The sequence below is a fragment of the Salvelinus namaycush genome, unplaced genomic scaffold (genome assembly GCF_016432855.1).
Source record: "Salvelinus namaycush isolate Seneca unplaced genomic scaffold, SaNama_1.0 Scaffold1769, whole genome shotgun sequence".
Lineage (NCBI taxonomy): Eukaryota > Metazoa > Chordata > Actinopteri > Salmoniformes > Salmonidae > Salvelinus > Salvelinus namaycush.
The window spans coordinates 25,888-52,941 of NW_024058529.1; the positions used below are offsets into that span (position 1 = coordinate 25,888).

Consider the following 27,054-nt stretch of genomic DNA (forward strand, 5'->3'; position numbering starts at 1 on the left):
GGGACTAGGGAGGGAGGACAGTCATCAGAGATAACAGTCTCTAAAGGGACTAGGGAGGGAGGGATGACAGTCATCTGAGATGTATCTGCAAGCTGCTAACATTACAGGGTCACCCAAGGTGACTAGAGGTCCATATTACAGCAAACAGAGGAAGAGAAGAGGCTACAGTATCTTATATTAAACCACATTCTGAAAATGAGAAAACACTGTTGAAACCAGTGGCCAGTCAGTCTCCAGTTCTCCGTGGCTCAGCTGGTAGAGCACTGAGCCACAGATATTATAAATATTACTGTCAGTTTGACCCAAAGAAATACAACCAGTAGAAGGGTCTCAGAGCCTTTCACCCTGGCAATTCATTAAATGGGGAGGCCCGTTCTATTTTTATGGTCTGATCTACAGATTCTATTTCTATGGTCTGATCTACAGATTCTATTTCTATGGTCTGATCTACAGATTCTATTTCTATGGTCTGATCTACAGATTCTATTTCTATGGTCTGATCTACAGATTCTATTTCTATGGTCTGATCTACAGCAGTACAAGCAACCTTTTGATTCAAGGTTCCTACATGGTAAATAAAGGTGGGGGTAAGGTAATGCTAGGCTACAGTGTGGATCGGTTACATTAGACTGGCTTTATGTTTGTCTCTCTCTCTCTCTCTCTCTCTCTCTCTCTCTCTCTCTCTCTCTCTCTCTCTCTCTCTCTCTCTCTCTCTCTACCTCTCTCTCTCTCACTTGCTCCCTCTCGATCTCTCTCTCTCTCCCTATCTCTCTCTCTCTCTCTGTCACTCTGTCTCTCTCTCTCTCTGTCTCTCTCTCTGTCACTCTCCCTCTCTCTCTCTCTCTCCCTCTCTCTCTCTCTACCTCTCTCTCTCTCTCTCTCACTTGCTCCCTCTCGATCTCTCTCTCTCCCTCTTTCACTCTCTCCCTATATCTCTTCCCCTCTTTTCCCCCCTCTATCTCTTCTGCACACAGGGACGTGCCACTTGACCTAGCTGTAGTTCTCACCATGGCAACGCAGCCAACATCACGTTGTTATGAAGCAGGGCAGTCAGGTCACTATTATAACACATTATCAGTCTATTATGAGTCCCTATAAAGGCCGTTATCATTATGTGTGTTTAGTAGACAGTGTTACTAAAGTTTCTGCCTGCAAAGCCCAACCCCAAAAAACAATATTTCTCCGTCTGACAGTGACTGTAAATGAATTTAAGTGGAAACGCATTATTTTTTCATTGTTAATTATCTCTGGTATTGATTTGTTCGCGGGAACTTTATACCAAAACAAATAGTTTTGTCATTGTATCAAAGAGCAAGAGGAAAACTCAACAGCTCTCCAACTCTCCAACCATATTCTACCTACCCTGCACTGTTGGGATAGGCCATGGGGACAAAGACACACACAGGAGTTTAAAGGAGAGGGTATTTGGGATTTGAGTTACAGGTTGCATGCAGGGTAGAATGGGGGGAGGGATGGACCAGGGGTCGGGGGGGGGGGGGGGGGGGGGGGGTCAGGTGATGGATAAAAACCTTTCATGACATTAGGATCTGTGAGGTTCCGCCAGCACATCATTGAGATCATAGCCTGGAGTCTATCCTCCTCCTCCTCTTCATCATCATCCAGCGAGGGAGCACGGCTGCCCGTGGTGTGGTGGTAGTTTATAGTCACTGCTATATAACCAGGTAATAATACACACAGATAACACAGTTAAACATACAGCACAGCGCCATCTATAGGCCTGGTGGTGTGGTGGTAGTTTATAGTCACTGCTATATAACCAGGTAATAATACACACAGATAACACAGCGCCATCTATAGGCCTGGTGGTGTGGTGGTAGTTTATAGTCACTGCTATATAACCAGGTAATAATACACACAGATAACACAGCGCCATCTATAGGCCTGGTGGTGTGGTGGTAGTTACCAGGCGATAATACCATGCCCTCAGTGTACGGTCTGGAGTGTGAAGTCACAAGTTCTGCTGGTCGGTTACTGTGTAAAGTCTGCCTTAGAAAGCCATTGTAAATTACGATCGCCAGAACGTTTATTATGATGAAGTTCAATCCCCACATTTAATTACTTTAAAGTTTGCTACAAATCGAGATATTTCATTAAATAGTGATCCATTCTGACTACTACATTTGTCGTCACACAGGACCATGTGCCGACACAGACCAATCACGGGCCGGCAGGCTACGAGGAAGCTCCATAGTCATTAAGGTTGACAGTCTCAGACAGGATGAAAACGACTACATCGACCATGATCCTTAGCGATTTCTGATCCTTAGCGAGTCTCTACCGCTTACAACCTCTACCGCTTACAGCCTCTACAGTTTACAGCCTCTACCGCTTACAGCCTCTACAGTTTACATTCTCTACCGTTTACATTCTCTACAGCTTACAGCCTCTACCGTTTATTCCCTCTACCGTTTACAGCCTCTACCGTTTACAGCCTCTACCGTTTACAGCCTCTTCAGCTTACAGCCTCCACAGTTTACAGCCTCCACAGCTTACAGGCTCCACAGTTTACAGCAGACAGACATACAAACCAAAGGAGATAGTCAATTCAAACATACGCAATACTCAAGATACCTCCTGTAAATCTCTGTCCATTCTCTTACTGCGTAACAATACCTACTGTATGCTAAACATAAACATAGATGCAAAGAGACGCACTCAAAAGCAGACAAAGTGGACAAGAAGAACTTTTACAGTGACGTCTATCATGCATGTCCAAGGATGGTGTGGGTGCAATTTCATGTGTGTGTGTGTGTGTGTGTGTGTGTGTGTGTGTGTGTGTGTGTGTGTGTGTGTGTGTGTGTGTGTGTGTGTGTGTGTGTGTGTGTGTGTGTGTGTGTGTGTGTGTTTTGGGAGGAGGGGGTCACTCACTAGAGTCGTGGTGGCGTCCAGGGTAGACGATGCGGAACACGTAGTCAGCTGCTGTCTGGTCCTCACCCTCCTGATCTACCAGCCTGACTGTCTGGTCCTCACCCTCCTGATCTACCAGCCTGACTGTGCTGGTCCTCTTCCTTAGCTTAGGAAACACCTTACCCTGGAATACACACACACACACACACACACACACACACACACACACACACACACACACACACACACACACACACACACGCGCACGCACGCACGAAAAACAAACAAACAAACACACATGCTCACACAGACACACACATGTTTTACACTGTCACAGGACTCAGCGACAATTTATAGTTTACAGTATGTATAGTTGATTGTTGTAGTCGTGGCTATGTTGTTCTGGTAGCTCAGTTAGTAAGGTAGTGGATTTGATTCCTGGGACCACCCCTAAGTAACATGTAGGCAGCATGACTGTAAGTCGCTTTGGATAAAAGCGTCTGCTGAGTGGAATATATTATATGTACAGTACCAGTCAAAAGTTTGGATACACCTACTCATTCAAGGGTTTTTCTTTATTTGTATTATTTTCTACATTGTAGAATAATAGTGAAGACATCAAAACTATGAAATAACACATATGGAATCATGTAGTAACCAAAAAAGTGTTAAACAAATCAAAATATATTTGAGATTTGAGATTCTTCAAAGTAGCCACCCTTTGCCTTGATGACAGCTTTGCAAACTCTTGGCATTCTCTCAACCAGCTTCATGAGGTAGTCACCTGGAATGCAATTCAATTAACAGGTGTGCCTTGTTAAAAGTTCATTTGTGGAATTAATTTCCTTCTTAATTATTTGAGCCAATCAGTTGTGTTGTGACAAAGTAGGGGTGGTATACAGAAGATAGCCCTATTTGGTAAAAGACCAAGTCCATATTATGGCAAGAACAGCTCAAATAAGGAAAGAGAAATGACAGTCTATCATTACTATCATTAAGACATGAAGGTCAGGCAATCCGAAAACTGTCAAGAACTTTGAAAGTTTCTTCAAGTGCAGTCGCAAAAACCATCAAGCGCTATGATGAAACTGGCTCTCATGAGGACCGCCACAGGATGACCCAGAGTTACCTCTGCTGCAGAGGATAAGTTCATTAGAGTTACCAGCCTCAGGAAAGGAAGTCCCAGAGTTACCTCTGCTGCAGAGGATAAGTTCATTAGAGTTACCAGCCTCAGGAAAGGAAGTCCCAGAGTTACCTCTGCTGCAGAGGATAAGTTCACTGAAGTTCACTGAGGCTGGTAACCCAGAGTTACCAGCCTCAGAAATTGCAGACCAAATAAATGCTTCACAGAGTTCAAGTAACAGACACATCTCAACATCAACTGTTCAGAGGAGACTGCATGATTCAGGCTTTCATGGTCTAATTGCTCCAAAGAAACCACTACTAAAGGACACCAATAAGAAGAAGAGACTTGCTTGGGTCAAGAAACACAAGCAATGGACATTAGATCGGTGGAAATCTGTCCTTTGGTCTGATGGGTCCAAATTTGAGATTTTTGGTTCCAACCGCCGTGTCTTTGTGAGATGCAGAGTAGGTGAACGGATGATCTTCGCATGTGTGGTTCCCTCCGTGAAGCATGGAGGAGGAGGTGTGATGGTGTGGGGGTGCTTTGCTGGTGACACTGTCAGTGATTTATTTAGAATTCAAGGCACACTTAACCAGCATGGCTACCACAGCATTCTGCAGCGATATTCCATCCCATCTGGTTTGCACTTAGTCCCACTATCATTTGTTTTTCAACAGGACAATGACCCAACACACCTCCAGGCCGTGTAAGGGCTATTTGACCAAGAAGGAGAGTGATGGAGTGTTGCATCAGATGACCTGGCCTCCACAATCACCTGACCTCAACCCAATTGAGATGGTTAGGGATGAGTTGGACCGCAGAGTGAAGGAAAAGCAGCCAACAAGTGCTCAGCATATGTGGGAACTCCTTCAAGACTGTTGGAAAAGCATTCCAGGTGAAGCTGGTTGAGAGAATGCCAAGAGTGTGCAAAGCTGTCATCAAGGCAAAGGGTGAAGAATCTCAAATATAAATTTTGATTTGGTTACTACATGATTCCACATGTGTTATTTCATAGTTTTGATGTCTTCACAAATAGAGACCCTTGAATGAGTAGGTGTGTGTCACGGTTTTCTTCCATAGGTGAAGGAGAGGACCAAAATGCAGCGCGGCTAGTGTTCAACATGTTTAATTAGACGAATAAACGGTAACACTAATACAAGTAACAAAATAACAAATGTGAAAACCGAGACAGCCCTATCTGGTGCAGACAAAACACAGAGACAGGAAACAATCACCCACCAAACCCCAACACAAAACAAGCCACCTATATATGATTCTCAATCAGGGACAACGATTGACAGCTGCCTCTGATTGAGAACCATATTAGGCTGAACACAGAAACAGACAAACTAGACACACAACATAGAATTCCCACCCAGCTCACGTCCTGACCAACACTAAACAAGCAAAACACACAAGAACTATGGTCAGGACGTGACAGTACCCCCCTCCTGAGGTGCGGACTCCGGACGCACCCCTAAAACTCCAGGGGAGGGTCTGGGTGGGCATCTGTCCGCGGTGGCGGCTCCGGCGCAGGACGGGGACACCACTCCACCATTGTCTTTGTCCCCCTCCTTAGCGTCCTTTGAGTGGCGACCCTCGCCCCCGACCCTGGTCTAGGAACCTTCACAACGGTCCCCCCTAGATAGAGGAGATAGCTCAGGACAGAGAGGTAGCTCAGGACAGAGAGGTAGCTCAGGACAGAGAGGTAGCTCAGGACAGAGAGGTAGCTCAGGACAGAGAGGCAGCTCAGTACAGAGGGGCAACTCCGGACTGAAGGGCAGCTCCGGACAGAGAGGCAGCTCTGGACTGAGGGGCAGCTCCGGACTGAGGGGCAGCTCCGGACTGAGGGGCAGATCCGGACTGGAGGGCAGCTCATGACTGGAGGGCAGCTCATGACTGGAGGGCAGCTCATGGCTGGAGGGCAGCTCATGACTGGAGGGCAGCTCATGACTGGAGGACAGCTCATGACTGGAGGGCAGCTCCTGACTGGAGGGCAGCTCATGACTGGAGGGCAGCTCATGACTGGCAGGCGGCTCTGGCGGCTCCTGACTGGCTGGCGGCTCTGGCGGCTCCTGACTGGCTGGCGGCTCTGGCGGCTCCTGACTGGCTGGCGGCTCTGGCGGCTCCTGACTGGCTGGCGGCTCTGGCGGCTCCTGACTGGCTGGCGGCTCTGGCGGCTCCTGACTGGCTAGCGGCTCTGGCGGCTCCTGACTGACGGACGGCTCTAGCGGCTCCTGACTGACGGACGGCTCTAGCGGCTCCTGACTGACGGACGGCTCTAACGGCTCGGGACAGACGGGCGGCTCTAACGGCTCGGGACAGACGGGCTGCTCTAACGGCGCTGGGCAGACGGATGGCTCAGATGACGCTGGGCAGACGGATGGCTCAGACGACGCTGGGCAGACGGATGGCTCAGACGGCGCTGGGCAGGCGGATGGCTCAGACGGCGCTGGGCAGGCGGATGGCTCAGACGGCGCTGGGCAGGCGGATGGCTCAGACGGCGCTGGACAGACGAGCAGTGCAGGCGGCGTTGGGCAGATGGCCGACTCTGACCTGCTGAGGCGCACAGTAGGCCTGGTGCGTGGTGCCGGAACTGGTGGTACCGGACTGGAGACACGCATCTCAAGGCTAGTGCGGGGAACAGGAACAGAGCACACTGGACTCTCGAGGCGCACTATAGGCCTGGTGCGTGGTACCGGAACTGGAGGTACCGGGCTGAGGGCACGCACCTCAGGGCGAGTGCGGGGAGAAGGAACAGTGCGTGCAGGGCTCTGGAGACGCACAGGAGGCTTGGTGCGTGGTGCCGGAACTGGAGGTACTGGGCTGGAGACAAGCCCCATAGGGAGAGTGCGTGGAGGAGGAACAGGTCTCTGGAGATGCACTGGAAGCCTGGTGCAGGCACTGGTGGTACTGGGCTGGGGCCACGCACCATAAGGCGAGTGCGGGGTGCTGGAACTGGAGGTACTGGGCTGGGGCGGGAAGGTGGCGCCGGATATACCGGACCATGCAGGCGTACTGGCTCCCTTGAGCACTGAGCCTGCCCAACCTTACCTGGTTGCATGCTCCCCGTAGCCCGACCAATGTGGGGAGGTGGAATAACCCGCACTGGGCTGTGTAGGCGAACCGGGGACACCATGCATAAGGCTGGTGCCATGTACACCGGCCCGAGGAGACGTACTGGAGGCCAGATATGTTGAGCCGGCTTCATGGCACTTGGCTCAACGCTCAATCTAGCCCGGCCAGTGCGGGGAGGTGGAATAACCCGCACCGGGCTATGCACACGTACAGGAGATACCGTGCGCTCTTCCGCATAACACGGTGTCTGCCTGTACTCCCGCTCTCCACGGTAAGCATGAGAAGTGGGCGCAGGTCTCCTACCTGACTTCGCCACACTACCCTTTAGACCGCCCCACCCAAGAAATTTTTGGGATTTCTTCTCGGGTTTCCGTGCTAGCCGCGTACCTTCATAACGCCGGTTCCTCTCTCCGGTTGCCTCTGCTCTCCTAGCTGCCGCCAGCTGTTCCCATGGGAGGCGATCCTTTCCAGCCAGGATCTCCTCCCATGTGTAGCAACCCTTGCCGTCCAAAACGTCCTCCCAAGTCCATTTCTCCTGGTCCCGCTGCTGCTGCTGCTGTCGCTGCTGCCCGTTGCCACGCTGCTTGGTCCTAGTTTGGTGGGTGATTCTGTCACGGTTTTCTTCCATAGGTGAAGGAGAGGACCAAAATGCAGCACGGCTAGTGTTCAACATGTTTAATTAGACGAATAAACGGTAACACTAATACAAGTAACAAAATAACAAATGTGAAAACCGAGACAGCCCTATCTGGTGCAGACAAAACACAGAGACAGGAAACAATCACCCACAATCCCCAACACAAAACAAGCCTCCTATATATGATTCTCAATCAGGGACAACGATTGACAGCTGCCTCTGATTGAGAACCATATTAGGCTGGACACAGAAACAGACAAACTAGACACACAACATAGAATTCCCACCCAGCTCACGTCCTGACCAACACTAAACAAGCAAAACACACAAGAACTATGGTCAGGACGTGACAGTGTGTCAAAACTTTTGACTGGTACTGTGTAATATTATTATAGGGTGGCAGGCAGCCTAGCAGTTAAGAGGGTTGTGTCAGTAACCAAAAAGTTGCTGGTTCGAATCCCTGAGCCGACTAGGTGAAAAATCTGCCGATGTGCCCTTGAGCAAGGCACTTAACCCTTATTGCTTCTGTAAGTCGCTCTGGATAATAGCGTCTGCTAAAATGTCAATGTATATATTATTATATTATTAAAGCAGGATGGCCCTTTACCTCTCTGTGACCAGAGTGGTGTTAAATCTGTTCTGGGGTCAGTTCTTAGTAACACGCACTTATTACTTACCTTACCTCTCTGTTTATATGCTATTGTACTAGATCTGTTCTGAGGTCAGTTTTTAATAGCACACACCTTGCCTCTCTGGCTCCAGAGTGGAGGCTCCAGCTGACCGCGGGGCAGCAGGCCCGTCTCCAGGCAGGACAGAAAGGCCAAAAGGTGGCCGCCGGGAGGGAAGTGGAGGGGGGGGCGCTGGATACCATCCTGATTAACCAGCACCAACGTCCCACCACAGTCAGCTATTGGGGGAGAGAGGGAGGGGGATGGGGAGAGAGAGAAGGGGGAAGACAGAAGTAGGTAGAGAGAGAGATAGAGAAAGAGGGGGAGGTTGGAGAGAGAGAGAGGTAGATATGGAAAGAAAGGGTGTGAAAAGAGAAACAGAAATTGAGAGGAGCGGTAAAGGGGGCGGGTGAAGGGGTGGGAGTCGCTAAGATAAATGAGGCAAAGTGAGCAGCTATATCCTCCTGCCCTCCACCCAGACCTGTTAAACCCTCATTTACTTAATAACCGCAACCAGGAAATGAACACTTCCTCAAAACCACTGATCTATAGCTTAATGGACACGGTCATAAAACACACAGCCCTCCAATGGCAGCATCCCAAATAGCACTCTGTTCTCTATGGGGCCCTGGTCAAATAGCACCCTGTTCTCTATGGGGCCCTGGTCAAATAGCACTCTGTTCTCTATGGGCCCTGGTCAAATAGCACCCTGTTCCCGATGGGGCCCTGGTCAAATAGCACCCTGTTCTCTATGGGGCCCTGGTCAAATAGCACCCTGTTCTCTATGGGGCCCTGGTCAAATAGCACCCTGTTCTCTATGGGGCCCTGGTCAAATAGCACCCTGTTCTCTATGGGGCCCTGGTCAAATAGCACTCTGTTCCCGATGGGGCCCTGGTCAAATAGCACCCTGTTCTCTATGGGGCCCTGGTCAAATAGCACTCTGTTCTCTATGGGGCCCTGGTCAAATAGCACTCTGTTCTCTATGGGCCCTGGTCAAATAGCACCCTGTTCCCTATGGGCCCTGGTCAAATAGCACTCTGTTCTCTATGGGGCCCTGGTCAAATAGCACCCTGTTCTCTATGGGCCCTGGTCAAATAGCACCCTGTTCTCTATGGGGCCCTGGCCAAATAGCACCCTGTTCTCTATGGAGCCCTGGTCAAATAGCACCCTGTTCCCTATGGGGCCCTGGTCAAATAGCACCCTGTTCTCTATGGGCCCTGGCCAAATAGCACCCTGTTCTCTATGGGCCCTGGTCAAATAGCACTCTGTTCTCTATGGGCCCTGGTCAAATAGCACCCTGTTCTCTATGGGGCCCTGGTCAAATAGCACCCTGTTCTCTATGGGCCCTGGTCAAATAGCACCCTGTTCTCTATGGGGCCCTGGCCAAATAGCACCCTGTTCTCTATGGGCCCTGGTCAAATAGCACTCTGTTCTCTATGGGGCCCTGGTCAAATAGCACCCTGTTCTCTATGGGCCCTGGCCAAATAGCACCCTGTTCTCTATGGGGCCCTGGTCAAATAGCACCCTGTTCTCTATGGGGCCTGGTCAAATAGCACCCTGTTCTCTATGGGGCCCTGGTCAAATAGCACCCTGTTCTCTATGGGGCCCTGGTCAAATAGCACTCTGTTCTCTATGGGGCCCTGGTCAAATAGCACCCTGTTCTCTATGGGGCCCTGGTCAAATAGCACCCTGTTCTCTATGGGGCCCTGGTCAAATAGCACTCTGTTCTCTATGGGGCCCTGGTTAAATAGCACCCTGTTCTCTATGGGGCCCTGGTCAAATAGCACCCTGTTCTCTATGGGGCCCTGGTCAAATAGCACCCTGTTCTCTATGGGGCCCTGGTCAAATAGCACCCTGTTCTCTATGGGCCCTGGTCAAATAGCACCCTGTTCTCTATGGGGCCCTGGTCAAATAGCACCCTGTTCTCTATGGGGCCTGGTCAAATAGCACCCTGTTCTCTATGGGGCCCTGGTCAAATAGCACCCTGTTCTCTATGGGCCCTGGTCAAATAGCACCCTGTTCTCTATGGGGCCCTGGTCAAATAGCACCCTGTTTCCTATGGGCCCTGGTCAAATAGCACCCTGTTCTCTATGGGGCCCTGGTCAAATAGCACCCTGTTCTCTATAGGGCCCTGGTCAAATAGCAACCTGTTCTCTATGGGGCCCTGGTCAAATAGCACCCTGTTCTCTATGGGCCCTGGTCAAATAGCACCCTGTTCTCTATGGGCCCTGGTCAAATAGCACCCTGTTCTCTATGGGGCCCTGGTCAAATAGCACCCTGTTCTCTATGGGGCCCTGGTCAAATAGCACCCTGTTCTCTATGGGCCCTGGTCAAATAGCACCCTGTTCCCTATGGGGCCCTGGTCAAATAGCACCCTGTTCTCTATGGGCCCTGGTCAAATAGCACCCTGTTCTCTATGGGGCCCTGGTCAAATAGCACCCTGTTCTCTATGGGGCCCTGGTCAAATAGCACCCTGTTCTCTATGGGGCCCTGGTCAAATAGCAACCTGTTTGCTATGGGGCCAAAAGTAGTGCCACTACATAGGGGATAGGGCACCATTGGGGACCCCTCCAACCCAGATAGACTGTAATAGTCTGTGTGTGTATGTGTGTGTGTGTGTGTGTGTGTGTGTGTGTGTGTGTGTGTGTGTGTGTGTGTGTGTGTGTGTGTGTGTGTGTGGAGACTCACGTCGCTGGTGACAGTGAATGCACACGATCTGTCGCAAAGGCACGGTCAACGCATAGTCCCAGTAGATACTAAGAGAGAGAGAGAGAGAAAGAGAGAGAGAGAGAGAGAGAGAGAGAGAGAGAGAGAGAGAGAGAGAGAGAGAGAGAGAGAGAGAGAGAGAGAGAGAGAGAGAGAGAGAGAGAGAGAGGGGCAGAGAGAGAGAGAGAGAGAGGGGGGGGGAGAAAAGTGAGTGAACTAATTTATTAGATTTTATGAAAAGGTAAATTAATCAAACAAAAAAACAATCCATTTGGACATGTGGGTAAGAGCTTGATCCAGGATGTACTGGTGGTTGTTAAGGGGCGACAGATTATACACGATGTATATACAACAAGCATGTGAATATGGATGCATCCGAAATGGTACCCTTTTCGAACGTGCACTACTTTTGAGGGCTCTGGTCGTGCTACCTGTCCCAGACCTGCTGTTTTCAAGGACTACCTGGCCTGATGACTCCTTGCTGCCCCCAGTCCACCTGGCCGTGCTGCTGCTCCAGTTTCAACTGTTCTGTCTGCGGCTATGGAACCCTGACCTGTTCACCGGACATGCTACCTGTCCCAAACCTGCTGTTTTCAACTCTCTAGAGGCCGCAGGAGCGGTAGAGATACACTTAATGATCGGCTATGAAAAGCCAACTGACATTTACTCCTGAGGTGCTGACTTGTTGCACCCTCGACAACTACTGTGATTATTATTATTTGACCCTTCTGGTCATTTAGGAACTTTTGAACATCTTGGCCATTCTGTTATAATCTCCACCTGGCACAGCCAGAAGAGGACTGGCCACCCCTCATAGCCTGGTTCCTCTCTAGGTTTCTTCCTAGGTTTTGGCCTTTCTAGGGAGTTTTTCCTAGCCACCGTGCTTCTACATCTGCATTGCTTGCTGTTTGGGGTTTTAGGCTGGGTTTCTGTACAGCACTTTGAGATATCAGCTGATGTAAGAAGGGCTTTATAAATACATTTGATTTGACTTGATTTATAGAGAATTGGCTGTATGGGCTCTGGTCAAAAGTAGTGCACTACATAGGGAATGGAATAGTCCCAGTCATTTGGGACTGAGACTGGGCCCCGATGTTATGACTGAGATGTGTGTGTGTGTGTGTGTGTGTGTGTGTGTGTGTGTGTGTGTGTGTGTGTGTGTGTGTGTGTGTGTGTGTGTGTGTGTGTGTGTGTGTGTGTGTGTGTGTGTGTGTGTGTACTATTACTGTTAGTAGTAGTTTGCTATTATTATTTCCTGTAATATTATGACTGAGTTGTTCAGGTAACATGTTTGTTTATGTCCTCAGTTCTATTCCTCCTTCCCTCTCTAGCCACTGTTACTCATTACACCAATACATTCCTCTATATACATGTTATTAGATTGTATTCATTGAGTTATCTCTTTCTCTGTACCTTGCAGTTTCCATCACCATTACTCCTGCTTGGCGGCAGGTAGCCTAGTGGTTAGAGGCAGGGAACCTATTGGTTAGAGGCAGGTGGCCTAGTGGTTAGAGGCAGGTAGCCTAGTGGTTAGAGGCAGGTAGCCTAGTGGTTAGAGGCAGGTAGTCTAGTGGTTAGAGGAGGCAGGTAGCCTAGTGGTTAGAGGCAGGTAGCCTAGTGGTTAGAGGCAGGTAGCCTAGTGGTTAGAGGAGGCAGGTAGCCTAGTGGGTAGAGGCAGGTAGCCTAGTGGGTAGACGCAGGTAGCCTAGTGGTTAGAGGAGGCAGGTAGCCTAGTGGTTAGAGGCAGGTAGTCTAGTGGTTAGAGGAGGCAGGTAGCCTAGTGGTTAGAGGCAGGTAGTCTAGTGGTTAGAGGAGGCAGGTAGCCTAGTGGTTAGAGGCAGGTAGTCTAGTGGTTAGAGGCAGGTAGCCTAGTGGTTAGAGGCAGGTAGTCGGGTGGTTAGAGGCAGGTAGTCTAGTGGTTAGAGGCAGGTAGCCTAGTGGTTAGAGGAGGCAGGTAGCCTAGTGGTTAGAGGAGGCAGGTAGCCTAGTGGTTAGAGGAGGCAGGTAGCCTAGTGGTTAATGGCAGGTAGCCTAGTGGTTAATGGCAGGTAGCCTAGTGGTTAGAGGCAGGTAGCCTAGTGGTTAGTGGCAGGTAGCCTAGTGGTTAGAGGCAGGTAGCCTAATGGTTAGTGGCAGGTAGCCTAGTGGTTAGAGGCAGGTAGCCTAGTGGTTAGAGGCAGGTAGCCTAGTGGTTAGAGGAGGCAGGTAGCCTAGTGGTTAGAGGAGGCAGGTAGCATAGTGGTTAGAGGTGGCTGGTAGTCTAGTGGTTAGAGGAGGCAGGTAGTCTAGTGGTTAGAGGCAGGTAGCCTAGTGGTTAGTGGCAGGTAGCCTAGTGGTTAGAGGCAGGTAGCCTAGTGGTTAGAGGAGGCAGGTAGCCTAGTGGTTAGTGGCAGGTAGCCTAGTGGTTAGAGGCAGGTAGCCTAGTGGTTAGTGGCAGGTAGCCTAGTGGTTAGAGGCAGGTAGCCTAGTGGTTAGTGGCAGGTAGCCTAGTGGTAAGAGGCAGGTAGTCTAGTGGTTAGAGGCAGGTAGTCTAGTGGTTAGAGCGTTGGGCCAGTCAACGGAAAATGTTGCTGGATCAAATCTCAGAGCTGACAAGGTAAAAAAAAATCTGTCGCTCTGCCCCTGAACAAGGCAGTTAAACCAACTGTTCCCCGGTAGGCTGTCATTGTAAATAAGAATTTGTTCTAAACTGACTTGCCTAGTTAAATAAAGGTTAAATAAAAAATAAAAAACTTAAATGGTGAGGTTGTCGATTAATTTTATTGCTTTTCTGGCTTTCGTGACCAATCTATATGGCTGCTAGGTGTTCTTAATGTTTTGTCTAGTGATCGATAAACTCGGATTGCTTTTGCTGTAAAGCATATTTTCAAAATCTGACACGACAGGTGGATTAACAACAAGCTAAGCTGTGTTTTGCTATATCGCACTTGTGATTTCATGAATATAAATATTTTTAGCAATTATTTTTTTATAAGGCGCTCTGCAATTAAGCGGTTGTTGCTAAAGGGATCCGTGCGTCAAGAAGTTAAAGGGGAATGATTTAGAACGCCAGCTAACTGTAACTGTACATAGATTTACTTCCTAAAGTGTTTCCAATCCCCTTTAACTCTCTGACCGGGAAATGTGTTCAGTGGGTCACAGACCAGTTAAATAATAACCACCTCACAATATGTGTCTATATATACTACATGTTTATGTCCCGCAGGGCTGCACCTACCTCTTCTCCAGGTCACAGTCCCCCAGGGTGCCGTTGATGAGCTGGTTAGGGGTCCACTTCAGGGTGAGGTTGTCCCCTGACTGGTGAAGGGACAGGTACCCCCGCAACACCTCCATTTCTTTCTTCTATTGGGGGGCAAAGAGCTCTATTTTCATGTCATCTGATCATAGCACCGGTTCCAATCCAAGTGCCAACATCAAAATTCAGGCGGGGGCTACGGTCAAATTAAAACAAAGCTCTTTGGCCAGGCACACCAGTCGTTGGGTTTAGCATTGAAAAACAGAAGCATATGGTCCCGTGTGGCTCAGTTGGTAGAGCATGGCGCTTGCAACGCCAGGGTTGTGGGTTCATTCCCCACGGGGTTCATTCCCCACGGGGGGACCAGGATGAATATGTATGAACTTTCCAATTTGTAAGTCGCTCTGGATAAGAGCGTCTGCTAAATGACTTAAATGTAAAATGTAATATGCAGAAATGTCCCTCATCCCTACGGTAAAATATGGTGGGTCAATATTATGATGTCACGGAGCTAGTTTCTTCTACTGGTCCTGGAGCCTGTGTTAAGGTCAAGGGCATCATGGACTTGACCCAGTACCAGGACATTTTAGTCAAAAGCCTGGTTGCCTCTACTAGGAGGCTGACACTTGGCCGCAAGTGGGTCTTCCAGCAAGACGAAGACCACACGACACTAATCAAAATCAACAAAGAAATGGTTAATTGACCACAAGAGGGCAGTCCATAAGAACAGACGAAGGTTATCAAGCATCTGGAAGGATTCTGTATGGAGGAATGGTCTAAGATCCCTCCCAATGTGTTCTCCAATCTTATAAAACATTTTAGAAAAGTATTGAAAACAGGGGAGGGTGCTGGAGTATCTAAAACAGGGGAGGGTGCTGGAGTATCTAAAACAGGGGAGGGTGCTGGAGTATCTAAAACAGGGGAGGGTGCTGGAGTATCTAAAACAGGGGAGGGTGCTGGAGTATCTAAAACAGGGGAGGGAGCTGGAGTATCTAAAACAGGGGAGGGAGCTGGAGTATCTAAAACAGGGGAGGGAGCTGGAGTATCTAAAACAGGGGAGGGTGCTGGAGTATCTAAAACAGGGGAGGGTGCTGGAGTATCTAAAACAGGGGAGGGAGCTGGAGTATCTAAAACAGGGGAGGGTGCTGGAGTATCTAAAACAGGGGAGGGAGCTGGAGTATCTAAAACAGGGGAGGGAGCTGGAGTATCTAAAACAGGGGAGGGAGCTGGAGTATCTAAAACAGGGGAGGGTGCTGGAGTATCTAAAACAGGGGAGGGTGCTGGAGTATCTAAAACAGGGGAGGGAGCTGGAGTATCTAAAACAGGGGAGGGAGCTGGAGTATCTAAAACAGGGGAGGGAGCTGGAGTATCTAAAACAGGGGAGGGAGCTGGAGTATCTAAAACAGGGGAGGGTGCTGGAGTATCTAAAACAGGGGAGGGTGTTGGAGTATCTAAAACAGGGGAGGGTGCTGGAGTATCTAAAACAGGGGAGGGTGCTGGAGTATCTAAAACAGGGGAGTGTAACGGCGTTCCTCCTCCTCTTCATCCGAAGAGGAGGAGCAGGGATTGAACCAAAATGCAGCGTTGCGATTTGACATGATATTTATTAACAAAACAGAAAAAACACGACGAACACTTGAATACTTACAAAACAACAAACGACGTAGACTGACCTGAACGTAAGAACTTACATGAAACACGAAGAACGCACGAACAGGAAAACAGACTACACAAAACCGAACGAACAAACAAACCGAGACAGTCCCGTGTGGCGCGACAAACACAGACACAGGAGACAACCACCCACAACAAACAATGTGAAAACACCTACCTTAATATGACTCTCAATCAGAGGAAATGAAAACCACCTGCCTCTAATTGAGAGCCATATCAGGTCACCCTTAAACAAACATAGAAACACATAACATAGACTACCCACCCAAACTCACGCCCTGACCGTCAAACACATACAAAATAACAGAAAACCGGTCAGGAACGTGACATAACCCCCCCCTCAAGGTGCGTACTCCGAACGCACCACCAAAAGTCTAGGGGAGGGTCTGGGTGGGCGTCTGACCACGGTGGTGGCTCAGGCTCTGGACGAGGTCCCCACCCCACCATAGTCAATCCCAGCTTACGTCTCCCCCTCAGAATGACCACCCTCTTACTCCACCCACCTAATTTAAGGGGCAACACCAAGATAAAGGACAGCTCCGGGACAAGGTAGCTCAGGACAGAGAGGTAGCTCAGGACAGAGGGATAGCTCAGGATAGAGAGGTAGCTCAGGATAGAGAGGTAGCTCAGGATAGAGGGGCAACTCCGGACTGAAGGGCAGCTCCGGACAGAGAGACAGCTCTGGACTGAGGGGCAGTTCTGGATAAATAACAGCTCCGGGCTGAGGGGCTGCTCATGGCTGGCTGACGGCTCTGGACGCTCATGGCTGGCTGACGGCCCTAGACGCTCATGGCTGGCTGACGGCTCTGGACGCTCATGGCTGGCTGACGGCTCTGGACGCTCATGGCTGGCTGACGGCACTGGCTGGTCATGGCTGGCTGACGGCTCTGGCTGGTCATGGCTGGCTGACGGCTCTGGCTGGTCATGGCTGGCTGACGGCTCTGGCTGGTCATGGCTGGCTGACGGCTCTGGCTGGTCATGGCTGGCTGACGGCTCTGGCTGCTCATGGCTCGCTGGCGGCTCTGGCAGATCCTGTCTGGTTGGCGGCTCTGGCAGATCCTGTCTGGTTGGCGGCTCTGGCAGATCCTGTCTGGTTGGCGGCTCTGGCAGATCCTGTCTGGTTGGCGGCTCTGGCAGATCCTGTCTGGTTGGCGGCTCTGGCAGATCCTGTCTGGTTGGCGGCTCTGGCAGATCCTGTCTGACAAATGGCTCTAGCGGCTCCTGACTGACTAACGGCTCTGACGGCTCGGGACAGACGGGCGGCTCTAATGGCTCGGGACAGACGGATGGCTCAGACGGCACTGGGCAGACGGATGGCTCAGATGGCGCTGGGGAGACGGATGGCTCAGATGGCGCTGGGGAGACGGATGGCTCAGATGGCGCTGGGGAGACGGATGGCTCAGATGGCGCTGGGGAGACGGATGGCTCAGATGGCGCTGGGAAGACGGATGGCTCTGGCCGGATGAGGCGCACTGTAGGCCTGGTGCGTGGTGCCGGAACTGGAGGCACCGGGCTAAAGACACGCACCTTCAGGCTAGTGCGGGGAGCAGGGACAGGGCACACTGACCTCTCGAAGCGCACTATAGGCCTGGTGCGTGGTACCGGCACTGGTGGTACCGGGCTAAGGGCACGCACCTCAGGGCGAGTGCGGGGAGAAGGAACAGTGCGTACAGGGCTCTGGAGACGCACATGTGGCTTAGTGCGTGGTGCCGGAACTGGAGGCACTGGGCTGGAGACACGCACCACAGGGAGAGTGCGTGGAGGAGGAACAGGGCTCTGGAAACGCACTGGAAGCCTGGTGCGTGGAGTAGGCACTGGTGGTACTGGGCTGGGGCGGGGAGGTGGCGCCGGAAATACCGGACCGTGCAGGCGTACTGGCTCCCTTGAGCACTGAGCCTGCCCAACCTTACCTGGTTGAATGCTCCCCGTCGCCCGACCAGTGCGGGGAGGTGGAATAACCCGCACCGGGCTATGTAGGCGAACCGGGGACACCATGCGTAAGGCTGGTGCCATGTAAGCCGGCCCGAGGAGACGCACTGGTGGCCAAATGTGTAGAGCCGGCTTCATGGCACTTTGCTCAATGCTCAATCTAGCCCTACCAGTGCGGGGAGGTGGAATAACCCGCACCGGGCTATGCACACGTACAGGAGACACCGTGCGCTCTACTGCGTAACACGGTGTCTGCCCGTACTCCCGCTCTCCACGGTTAGCCTGAGAAGTGGGCGCAGGTCTCCTACCTGCCCTTGGCCCACTACCTCTTAGCCCCCCCCCCAAGAAATTTTTGGGGTTTCTTCACGGGCTTCCGTGCTAGCCGCGTACCTTCATATCTCCGGTCTTGAGCTTGATTCTCCGGCTTCCAGCCACGTCTCCTTGCTGCCTCCTCATACCACCGCTCCTGGGCTCTCGCTGCTTCCATCTCCTCACGAGCGCGGCGATATTCCCCAATATGAGCCCAGTGTCCTTTTCCCTCCAATACTTCTTCCCATGTCCAGGATTCCTGTTTCGTAGGCCACTGCTCGAACTCACGCTGCTTGGTTCTGGTTCGGTGGGTGGTTCTGTAACGGCGTTCCTCCTCCTCTTCATCCGAAGAGGAGGAGCAGGGATTGAACCAAAATGCAGCGTTGCGATTTGACATGATATTTATTAACAAAACAGAAAAAACACGACGAACACTTGAATACTTACAAAACAACAAACGACGTAGACTGACCTGAACGTAAGAACTTACATGAAACACGAAGAACGCACGAACAGGAAAACAGACTACACAAAACCGAACGAACAAACAAACCGAGACAGTCCCGTGTGGCGCGACAAACACAGACAAAGGAGACAACCACCCACAACAAACAATGTGAAAACACCTACCTTAATATGACTCTCAATCAGAGGAAATGAAAACCACCTGCCTCTAATTGAGAGCCATATCAGGTCACCCTTAAACAAACATAGAAACACATAACATAGACTACCCACCCAAACTCACGCCCTGACCGTCAAACACATACAAAATAACAGAAAACCGGTCAGGAACGTGACAGGGAGGGAGCTGGAGTATCTAAAACAGGGGAGGGTGCTGGAGTATCTAAAACAGGGGAGGGAGCTGGAGTATCTAAAACAGGGGAGGGTGCTGGAGTATCTAAAACAGGGGAGGGAGCTGGAGTATCTAAAACAGGGGAGGGACCTGGAGTATCTAAAACAGGGGAGGGTGCTGTAGTATCTAAAACAGGGGAGGGTGCTGGAGTATCTAAAACAGGGGAGGGTGCTGAAGTATCTAAAACAGGGGAGGGAGCTGGAGTATCTAAAACAGGGGAGGGTGCTGGAGTATCTAAAACAAGGGAGGGTGCTGGAGTATCTAAAACAGGGGAGGGTGCTGTAGTATCTAAAACAGGGGAGGGTGCTGGAGTATCTAAAACAGGGGAGGGTGCTGGAGTATCTAAAACAGGGGAGGGTGCTGTAGTATGTAAAACAGGGGAGGGTGCTGGAGTATCTAAAACAAGGGAGGGAGCTGGAGTATCTAAAACAGGGGAGGGTGCTGGAGTATCTAAAACAGGGGAGGGTGCTGGAGTATCTAAAACAGGGGAGGGTGTTAGAGTATCTAAAACAGGGGAGGGTGCTGGAGTATCTAAAACAGGGGAGGGTGCTGTAGTATCTAAAACAGGGGAGGGTGCTGGAGTATCTAAAACAGGGGAGGGTGCTGGAGTATCTAAAACAGGGGAGGGTGCTGTAGTATCTAAAACAGGGGAGGGACCTGGAGTATCTAAAACAGGGGAGGGTGCTGGAGTATCTAAAACAGGGGAGGGTGTTGGAGTATCTAAAACAAGGGAGGGTGCTGGACTATCTAAAACAGGGGAGGGAGCTGGAGTATCTAAAACAGGGGAGGGTGCTGGAGTATCTAAAACAGGGGAGGGTGCTGGAGTATCTAAAACAGGGGAGGGTGCTGGAGTATCTAAAACAGGGGAGGGTGCTGGAGTATCTAAAACAGGGGAGGGTGCTGGAGTATCTAAAACAGAGGAGGGTGCTGGAGTATCTAAAACAGGGGAGGGACCTGGAGTATCTAAAACAGGGGAGGGTGCTGGAGTATCTAAAACAGGGGAGGGTGCTGGAGTATCTAAAACAGGGGAGGGTGCTGTAGTATCTAAAACAGGGGAGGGTGCTGGAGTATCTAAAACAGGGGAGGGAGCTGGAGTATCTAAAACAGGGGAGGGTGCTGGAGTATCTAAAACAGGGGAGGGTGCTGGAGTATCTAAAACAGGGGAGGGTGCTGGAGTATCTAAAACAGGGGAGGGGGTTGGAGTATCTAAAACAGGGGAGGGAGCTGGAGTATCTAAAACAGGGGAGGGGGTTGGAGTATCTAAAACAGGGGAGGGAGCTGGAGTATCTAAAACAGGGGAGGGAGCTGGAGTATCTAAAACAGGGGAGGGAGCTGGAGTATCTAAAACAGGGGAGGGTGCTGGAGTATCTAAAACAGGGGAGGGTGCTGGAGTATCTAAAACAGGGGAGGGTGCTGTAGTATCTAAAACAGGGGAGGGTGCTGGAGTATCTAAAACAGGGGAGGGTGCTGTAGTATCTAAAACAGGGGAGGGTGCTGTAGTATCTAAAACAGGGGAGGGAGCTGGAGTATCTAAAACAGGGGAGGGTGCTGGAGTATCTAAAACAGGGGAGGGTGTTGGAGTATCTAAAACAAGGGAGGGTGCTGGAGTATCTAAAACAGGGGAGGGAGCTGGACTATCTAAAACAGGGGAGGGTGCTGGAGTATCTAAAACAGGGGAGGGTGCTGGAGTATCTAAAACAGGGGAGGGTGCTGGAGTATCTAAAACAGGGGAGGGTGCTGGAGTATCTAAAACAGGGGAGGGAGCTGGAGTATCTAAAACAGGGGAGGGAGCTGGAGTATCTAAAACAGGGGAGGGTGCTGGAGTATCTAAAACAGGGGAGGGAGCTGGAGTATCTAAAACAGGGGAGGGAGCTGGAGTATCTAAAACAGGGGAGGGTGCTGGAGTATCTAAAACAGGGGAGGGGGTTGGAGTATCTAAAACAGGGGAGGGTGTTGGAGTATCTAAAACAGGGGAGGGTGTTGGAGTATCTAAAACAGGGGAGGGTGTTGGAGTATCTAAAACAGGGGAGGGTGCTGGAGTATCTAAAACAGGGGAGGGTGCTGGAGTATATAAAACAGGGGAGGGAGCTGGAGTATCTAAAACAGGGGAGGGAGCTGGAGTATCTAAAACAGGGGAGGGTGCTGGAGTATCTAAAACAGGGGAGGGTGCTGGAGTATCTAAAACAGGGGAGGGTGCTGGAGTATCTAAAACAGGGGAGGGTCCTGGAGTATCTAAAACAGGGGAGGGAGCTGGAGTATCTAAAACAGGGGAGGGACCTGGAGTATCTAAAACAGGGGAGGGTCCTGGAGTATCTAAACAGGGGAGGGTGCTGGAGTATCTAAAACAGGGGAGGGACCTGGAGTATCTAAAACAGGGGAGGGAGCTGGAGTATCTAAAACAGGGGAGGGTGCTGGAGTATCTAAAACAGGGGAGGGACCTGGAGTATCTAAAACAGGGGAGGGTGTTGGAGTATCTAAAACAGGGGAGGGTGCTGGAGTATCTAAAACAGGGGAGGGACCTGGAGTATCTAAAACAGGGGAGGGTGCTGGAGTATCTAAAACAGGGGAGGGACCTGGAGTATCTAAAACAGGGGAGGGTGTTGGAGTATTGAAAACAGGGGAGGGTGCTGGAGTATCTAAAACAGGGGAGGGGGTTGGAGTATCTAAAACAGGGGAGGGGGTTGGAGTATCTAAAACAGGGGAGGGTGTTGGAGTATCTAAAACAGGGGAGGGTGCTGGAGTATCTAAAACAGGGGAGGGTGCTGGAGTATCTAAAACAGGGGAGGGACCTGGAGTATCTAAAACAGGGGAGGGTGCTGGAGTTTTGAAAATGGGAGGTTGCTCGATAATTGTAAACGGTGAAGGGTTTTGGTGTATTGAAAATGGGAGAGCCCTGGAATATTGAAAACGGGAGAGTACTGAAGTATTGAAAACGGGATGGTGATGAAGTATTGAAAACAGGGAAGGGCACTGGAGTATTGAAAGCAGGGGAGGGAGCTGGAATGTTGAAAACAAGGGAGGGTGCTAGAGTATTGAAAACGGGAGGATTCTGGAATATTGAAAACGGGGGAGGGTTCTGGAGTATTGAAAACGGGAGGATTCTGGAATATTGAAAACGGGAGGGTTCTGGAATATTGAAAACGGGAGGGTTCTGGAGTATTGAAAACGGGAGGGTCCTGGAGTATTGAAAACGGGAGGGTCCTGGAGTATTGAAAACGGGAGGGTTCTGGAGTATTGAAAACGGGAGGGTCCTGGAGTATTGAAAACGGGGGAGGGTCCTGGAGTATTGAAAACGGGAGGGTTCTGTAATATTGAAAACGGGAGGGTTCTGGAATATTGAAAACGGGAGGGTTCTAGAGTATTGAAAACGGGAGGGTCCTGGAGTATTGAAAACGGGAGGGTCCTGGAGTATTGAAAACGGGAGGGTTCTGGAATATTGAAAACGGGAGGGTTCTGTAATATTGAAAACGGGAGGGTCCTGGAGTATTGAAAACGGGAGGGTCCTGGAGTATTGAAAAGGGGAGGGTTCTGGAGTATTGAAAACGGGAGGGTCCTGGAGTATTGAAAACGGGGGAGGGTCCTGGAGTATTCATTTTCATCAAAAACAACTTTAAATTGAGGGAGTGCCTTTGATTTGACAGCCCACACATTCACAATTAGACCCACTGACGTGTTTCTAAGCTCGCTAGCCAAGTTTGATCAAGGATTTCTATTGGAGAAGCAGTTTCTGCCTATCTTCATACTGTATTGTGTTTCATAGAGGAGCCGTTATGCAATTCCACAAACAGACTGGATCATATAGGGAGGAGACAAACAGACTGGATTATATAGGGAGGAGACAAACAGACTGGATTATATAGGGAGGAGACAAACAGACTGGATTATATAGGAAGGAGACTAACAGACTGGATTATATAGGGAGGAGACAAACAGACTGGATCATATAGGGAGGAGACAAACAGACTGGATTATATAGGGAGGAGACAAACAGACTGGATCATATAGGGAGGAGACAAACAGACTGGATCATATAGGGAGGAGACAAACAGACTGGATCATATAGGGAGGAGACAAACAGACTGGATTATATAGGGAGGAGACAAACAGACTGGATCATATAGGGAGGAGACAAACAGACTGGATCATATAGGGAGGAGACAAACAGACTGGATCATATAGGGAGGAGACAAACAGACTGGATTATATAGGGAGGAGACAAACAGACTGGATCATATAGGGAGGAGACAAACAGACTGGATTATATAGGGAGGAGACAAACAGACTGGATCGTATAGGGAGGAGACAAACAGACTGGATCATATAGGGAGGAGACAAACAGACTGGATTATATAGGGAGGAGACAAACAGACTGGATTATATAGGGAGGAGACAAACAGACTGGATTGTATAGGAAGGAGACAAACAGACTGGATTATATAGGGAGGAGACAAACAGACTGGATTATATAGGGAGGAGACAAACAGACTGGATCATATAGGGAGGAGACAAACAGACTGGATTATATAGGGAGGAGACAAACAGACTGGATTATATAGGGAGGAGACAAACAGACTGGATCATATAGGGAGGAGACAAACAGACTGGATTATATAGGGAGGAGACAAACAGACTGGATTATATAGGGAGGAGACAAACAGACTGGATTATATAGGGAGGAGACAAACAGACTGGATTATATAGGAAGGAGACTAACAGACTGGATTATATAGGGAGGAGACAAACAGACTGGATTATATAGGGAGGAGACAAACAGACTGGATCATATAGGATGTTATGCATGTTACAGTATTAAAACTCTGTGTAGTCTTACCGGTTGGACCATGACGTTGTTTTTCCCGTAAAGCAGGTGAGTACGGGAGTTCTGGTGAAGAGATTCCACGTATTCCCGCGCAGACGCCGCAAACTTATCCTCGGACATGCTGACGCTGGACTGTCTCTTCTGGATCTGGGAAACAGGCCAGGAGAAGGGTCAATGTTATTGAGTAGTGAAACAGATCAGGAGAAAGGTCTATGTTATTGAGTATTGAAACAGGCCAGGAGAAAGGTCTATGTTATTGAGTATTGAAACAGGCCAGGAGAAGGGTCTATGTTATTGAGTATTGAAACAGGCCAGGAGAAAGGTCTATGTTATTGAGTATTGAAACAGGCCAGGAGAAAGGTCTACGTTATTGAGTATTGAAACAGGCCAGGAGAAGGGTCTATGTTATTGAGTATTGAAACAGGCCAGGAGAAAGGTCTATGTTATTGAGTATTGAAACAGGCCAGGAGAAAGGTCTACGTTATTGAGTATTGAAACAGGCCCGGAGAAAGGTCTATGTTATTGAGTATTGAAACAGGCCAGGAGAAAGGTCTATGTTATTGAGTATTGAAACAGGCCAGGAGAAGGGTCTACGTTATTGAGTATTGAAACAGGCCAGGAGAAAGGTCTATGTTATTGAGTATTGAAACAGGCCAGGAGAAAGGTCTATGTTATTGAGTATTGAAACAGACCAGGAGAAAGGTCTATGTTATTGAGTATTGAGTGTGTAAGGACGTGACTCAGATCCTGACTGATTGTGTCTCAAATATATTTAGTTATTTTTATTTTAGCCTTTATTTAACCCGGCGAGTCAATTAAGAACAAATATTTACAATTTACGTTATTTACAATGACGGCCTACCAAGAGGCCTCCTGCGGGGACACGGGCTGGGATTAAAAATACAAATGTAGGACACAACACACATCACGACAAGAGAGACACCACAACACTACATAAAGAGAGACACCACAACACTACATAAAGAGAGACTCCACAACACTACATAAAGAGAGACGCCACAACACTACATAAAGAGAGACACCACAACACTACATAAAGAGAGACACCACAACACTACATAAAGAGAGACAACACAACACTACATAAAGAGAGACAACACTACATAAAGAGAGACTCCACAACACTACATAAAGAGAGACCACACAACACTACATAAAGAGAGACAACACTACATAAAGAGAGACACCACAACACTACATAAAGAGAGACTCCACAACACTACATAGAGACACTACAACACTACATAGAGACACTACAACACTACATAGAGACAACACAACACTACATAGAGACACCACAACACTACATAAAGAGAGACACTACAACACTACATAAAGAGAGACACCACAACACTACATAGAGACACTACAACACTACATAAAGAGAGACACCACAACACTACATAAAGAGAGACACCACAACACTACATAAAGAGAGACTCCACAACACTACATAAAGAGAGACACCACAACACTACATAAAGAGAGACTCCACAACACTACATAAAGAGAGACAACACAACACTACATAAAGACACCACAACACTACATAAAGAGAGACACTACAACACTACATAAAGAGAGACACCACAACACTACATAGAGACACTACAACACTACATAAAGAGAGACACTACAACACTACATAAAGAGAGACAACACAACACTACATAGAGAGACGCCACAACACTACATAAAGAGAGACACTACAACACTACATAAAGAGAGACACCACAACACTACATAGAGACACTACAACACTACATAAAGAGAGACACTACAACACTACATAAAGAGAGACAACACAACACTACATAGAGAGACGCCACAACACTACATAAAGAGAGACGCCACAACACTACATAAAGAGAAACAACACAACACTACATAAAGAGAGACACTACAACACTACATAAAGAGAGACACTACAACACTACATAAAGAGAGACAACACAACACTACATAAAGAGAGACACCACTACATAGAGAGACAACACAACACTACATAAAGAGATACAACACTACATAAAGAGAGACACCACAACACTACATAAAGAGAGACACCACAACACTACATAAAGAGAGACCTGCCACAACACTACATAAAGAGAGACCTGCCACTACACTACATAAAGAGAGACGCCACAACACTACATAAAGAGAGACAACACTACACTACATAAAGAGAGACACCACAACACTACATAGAGAGACGCCACAACACTACATAAAGAGAGACACCACAACACTACATAAAGAGAGACACTACAACACTACATAGAGAGACGCCACAACACTACATAAAGAGAGACAACACAACATGACAGCAACACAACATGACAACAACACAACATGACAACAACCCAACATGGTAGCAGCACAAACATTGTTGGGCATAAACAACATCACAAAAGACAAAATGGTAGAGACAAAACACATGCAGTAAAAGTGTCTATGATTGAGTCCTTTGAATGTAGAAATAAAACTGTCCAGTTTGAGTGTTTATTGCAGCTAGCTGAAAAGAGGAGCGACCCAGGGAAGTGTGTGCTTTTGGGGACCTTTAACAGAATGTGACCGGTACCCTTCGGGCCCTGGTCAACAGTAGTGCACTATATACGGAATAGGGTGTCATTAGATACGCAGCCCATATGACCATGATTGAAACCGACTGGGTTCTTTACCCACCGGGGATTTGAACCAATAACCCTGTAGTTTCTTAGCCCTATTGTCTAACCCCTTCTGAGAAGCTACTACCAGGACCCCCCTGGAAAACAACTGTTACTGAGTGCACTATCTTGGTTAAATAAATATACAGGAAATTATTGTTGCCATAGCTACTCATTGAATCGTCACGGAATGTATTGTACTGTATTGATTGACTCCTCCAGTAAGTGCCCCCATGTATTCCCTGGCCCCCCCGAGGGACCCAGCCTCTCTCACCCCCAGAGCGGGCCTCCTGCTGGGGGAAGCGTCCTGGCCCCGGTGGGCCCCGTGGATCCGGTGGCGCTGGACCAACTCGTTGGCCGACGGGTCCGTCCAGAAGTGGTCGGACGTCTTCAGCTTAGTGTACTCCAGAGCACAGGGACCCACTGGAGGAGGGAGGGGGGAGAGAGGGGAGAGGGAGGGGG

The 27,054-nt window shown here is 49.3% G+C and overlaps 1 protein-coding gene across 1 annotated transcript in view; it reads right to left on the reverse strand.

The window, feature by feature from the left end:
• The window catches only part of LOC120037596 (small G protein signaling modulator 2-like), a gene marked incomplete at both ends in the record, with an annotated part of 41,165 nt that extends 14,152 nt beyond the window's left edge, over positions 1-27,013 (reverse strand). The window contains 7 exons of the mRNA XM_038983591.1: positions 1,530-1,667; positions 2,890-3,052; positions 8,453-8,616; positions 11,066-11,133; positions 14,301-14,425; positions 23,918-24,052; positions 26,867-27,013. Of these exons, the coding sequence (XP_038839519.1) occupies positions 1,530-1,667; positions 2,890-3,052; positions 8,453-8,616; positions 11,066-11,133; positions 14,301-14,425; positions 23,918-24,052; positions 26,867-27,013 (940 nt within the window). The remainder of the gene's footprint in view (positions 1-1,529; positions 1,668-2,889; positions 3,053-8,452; positions 8,617-11,065; positions 11,134-14,300; positions 14,426-23,917; positions 24,053-26,866) is intronic.
• Between the last annotated feature and the right edge of the window lie 41 nt (positions 27,014-27,054).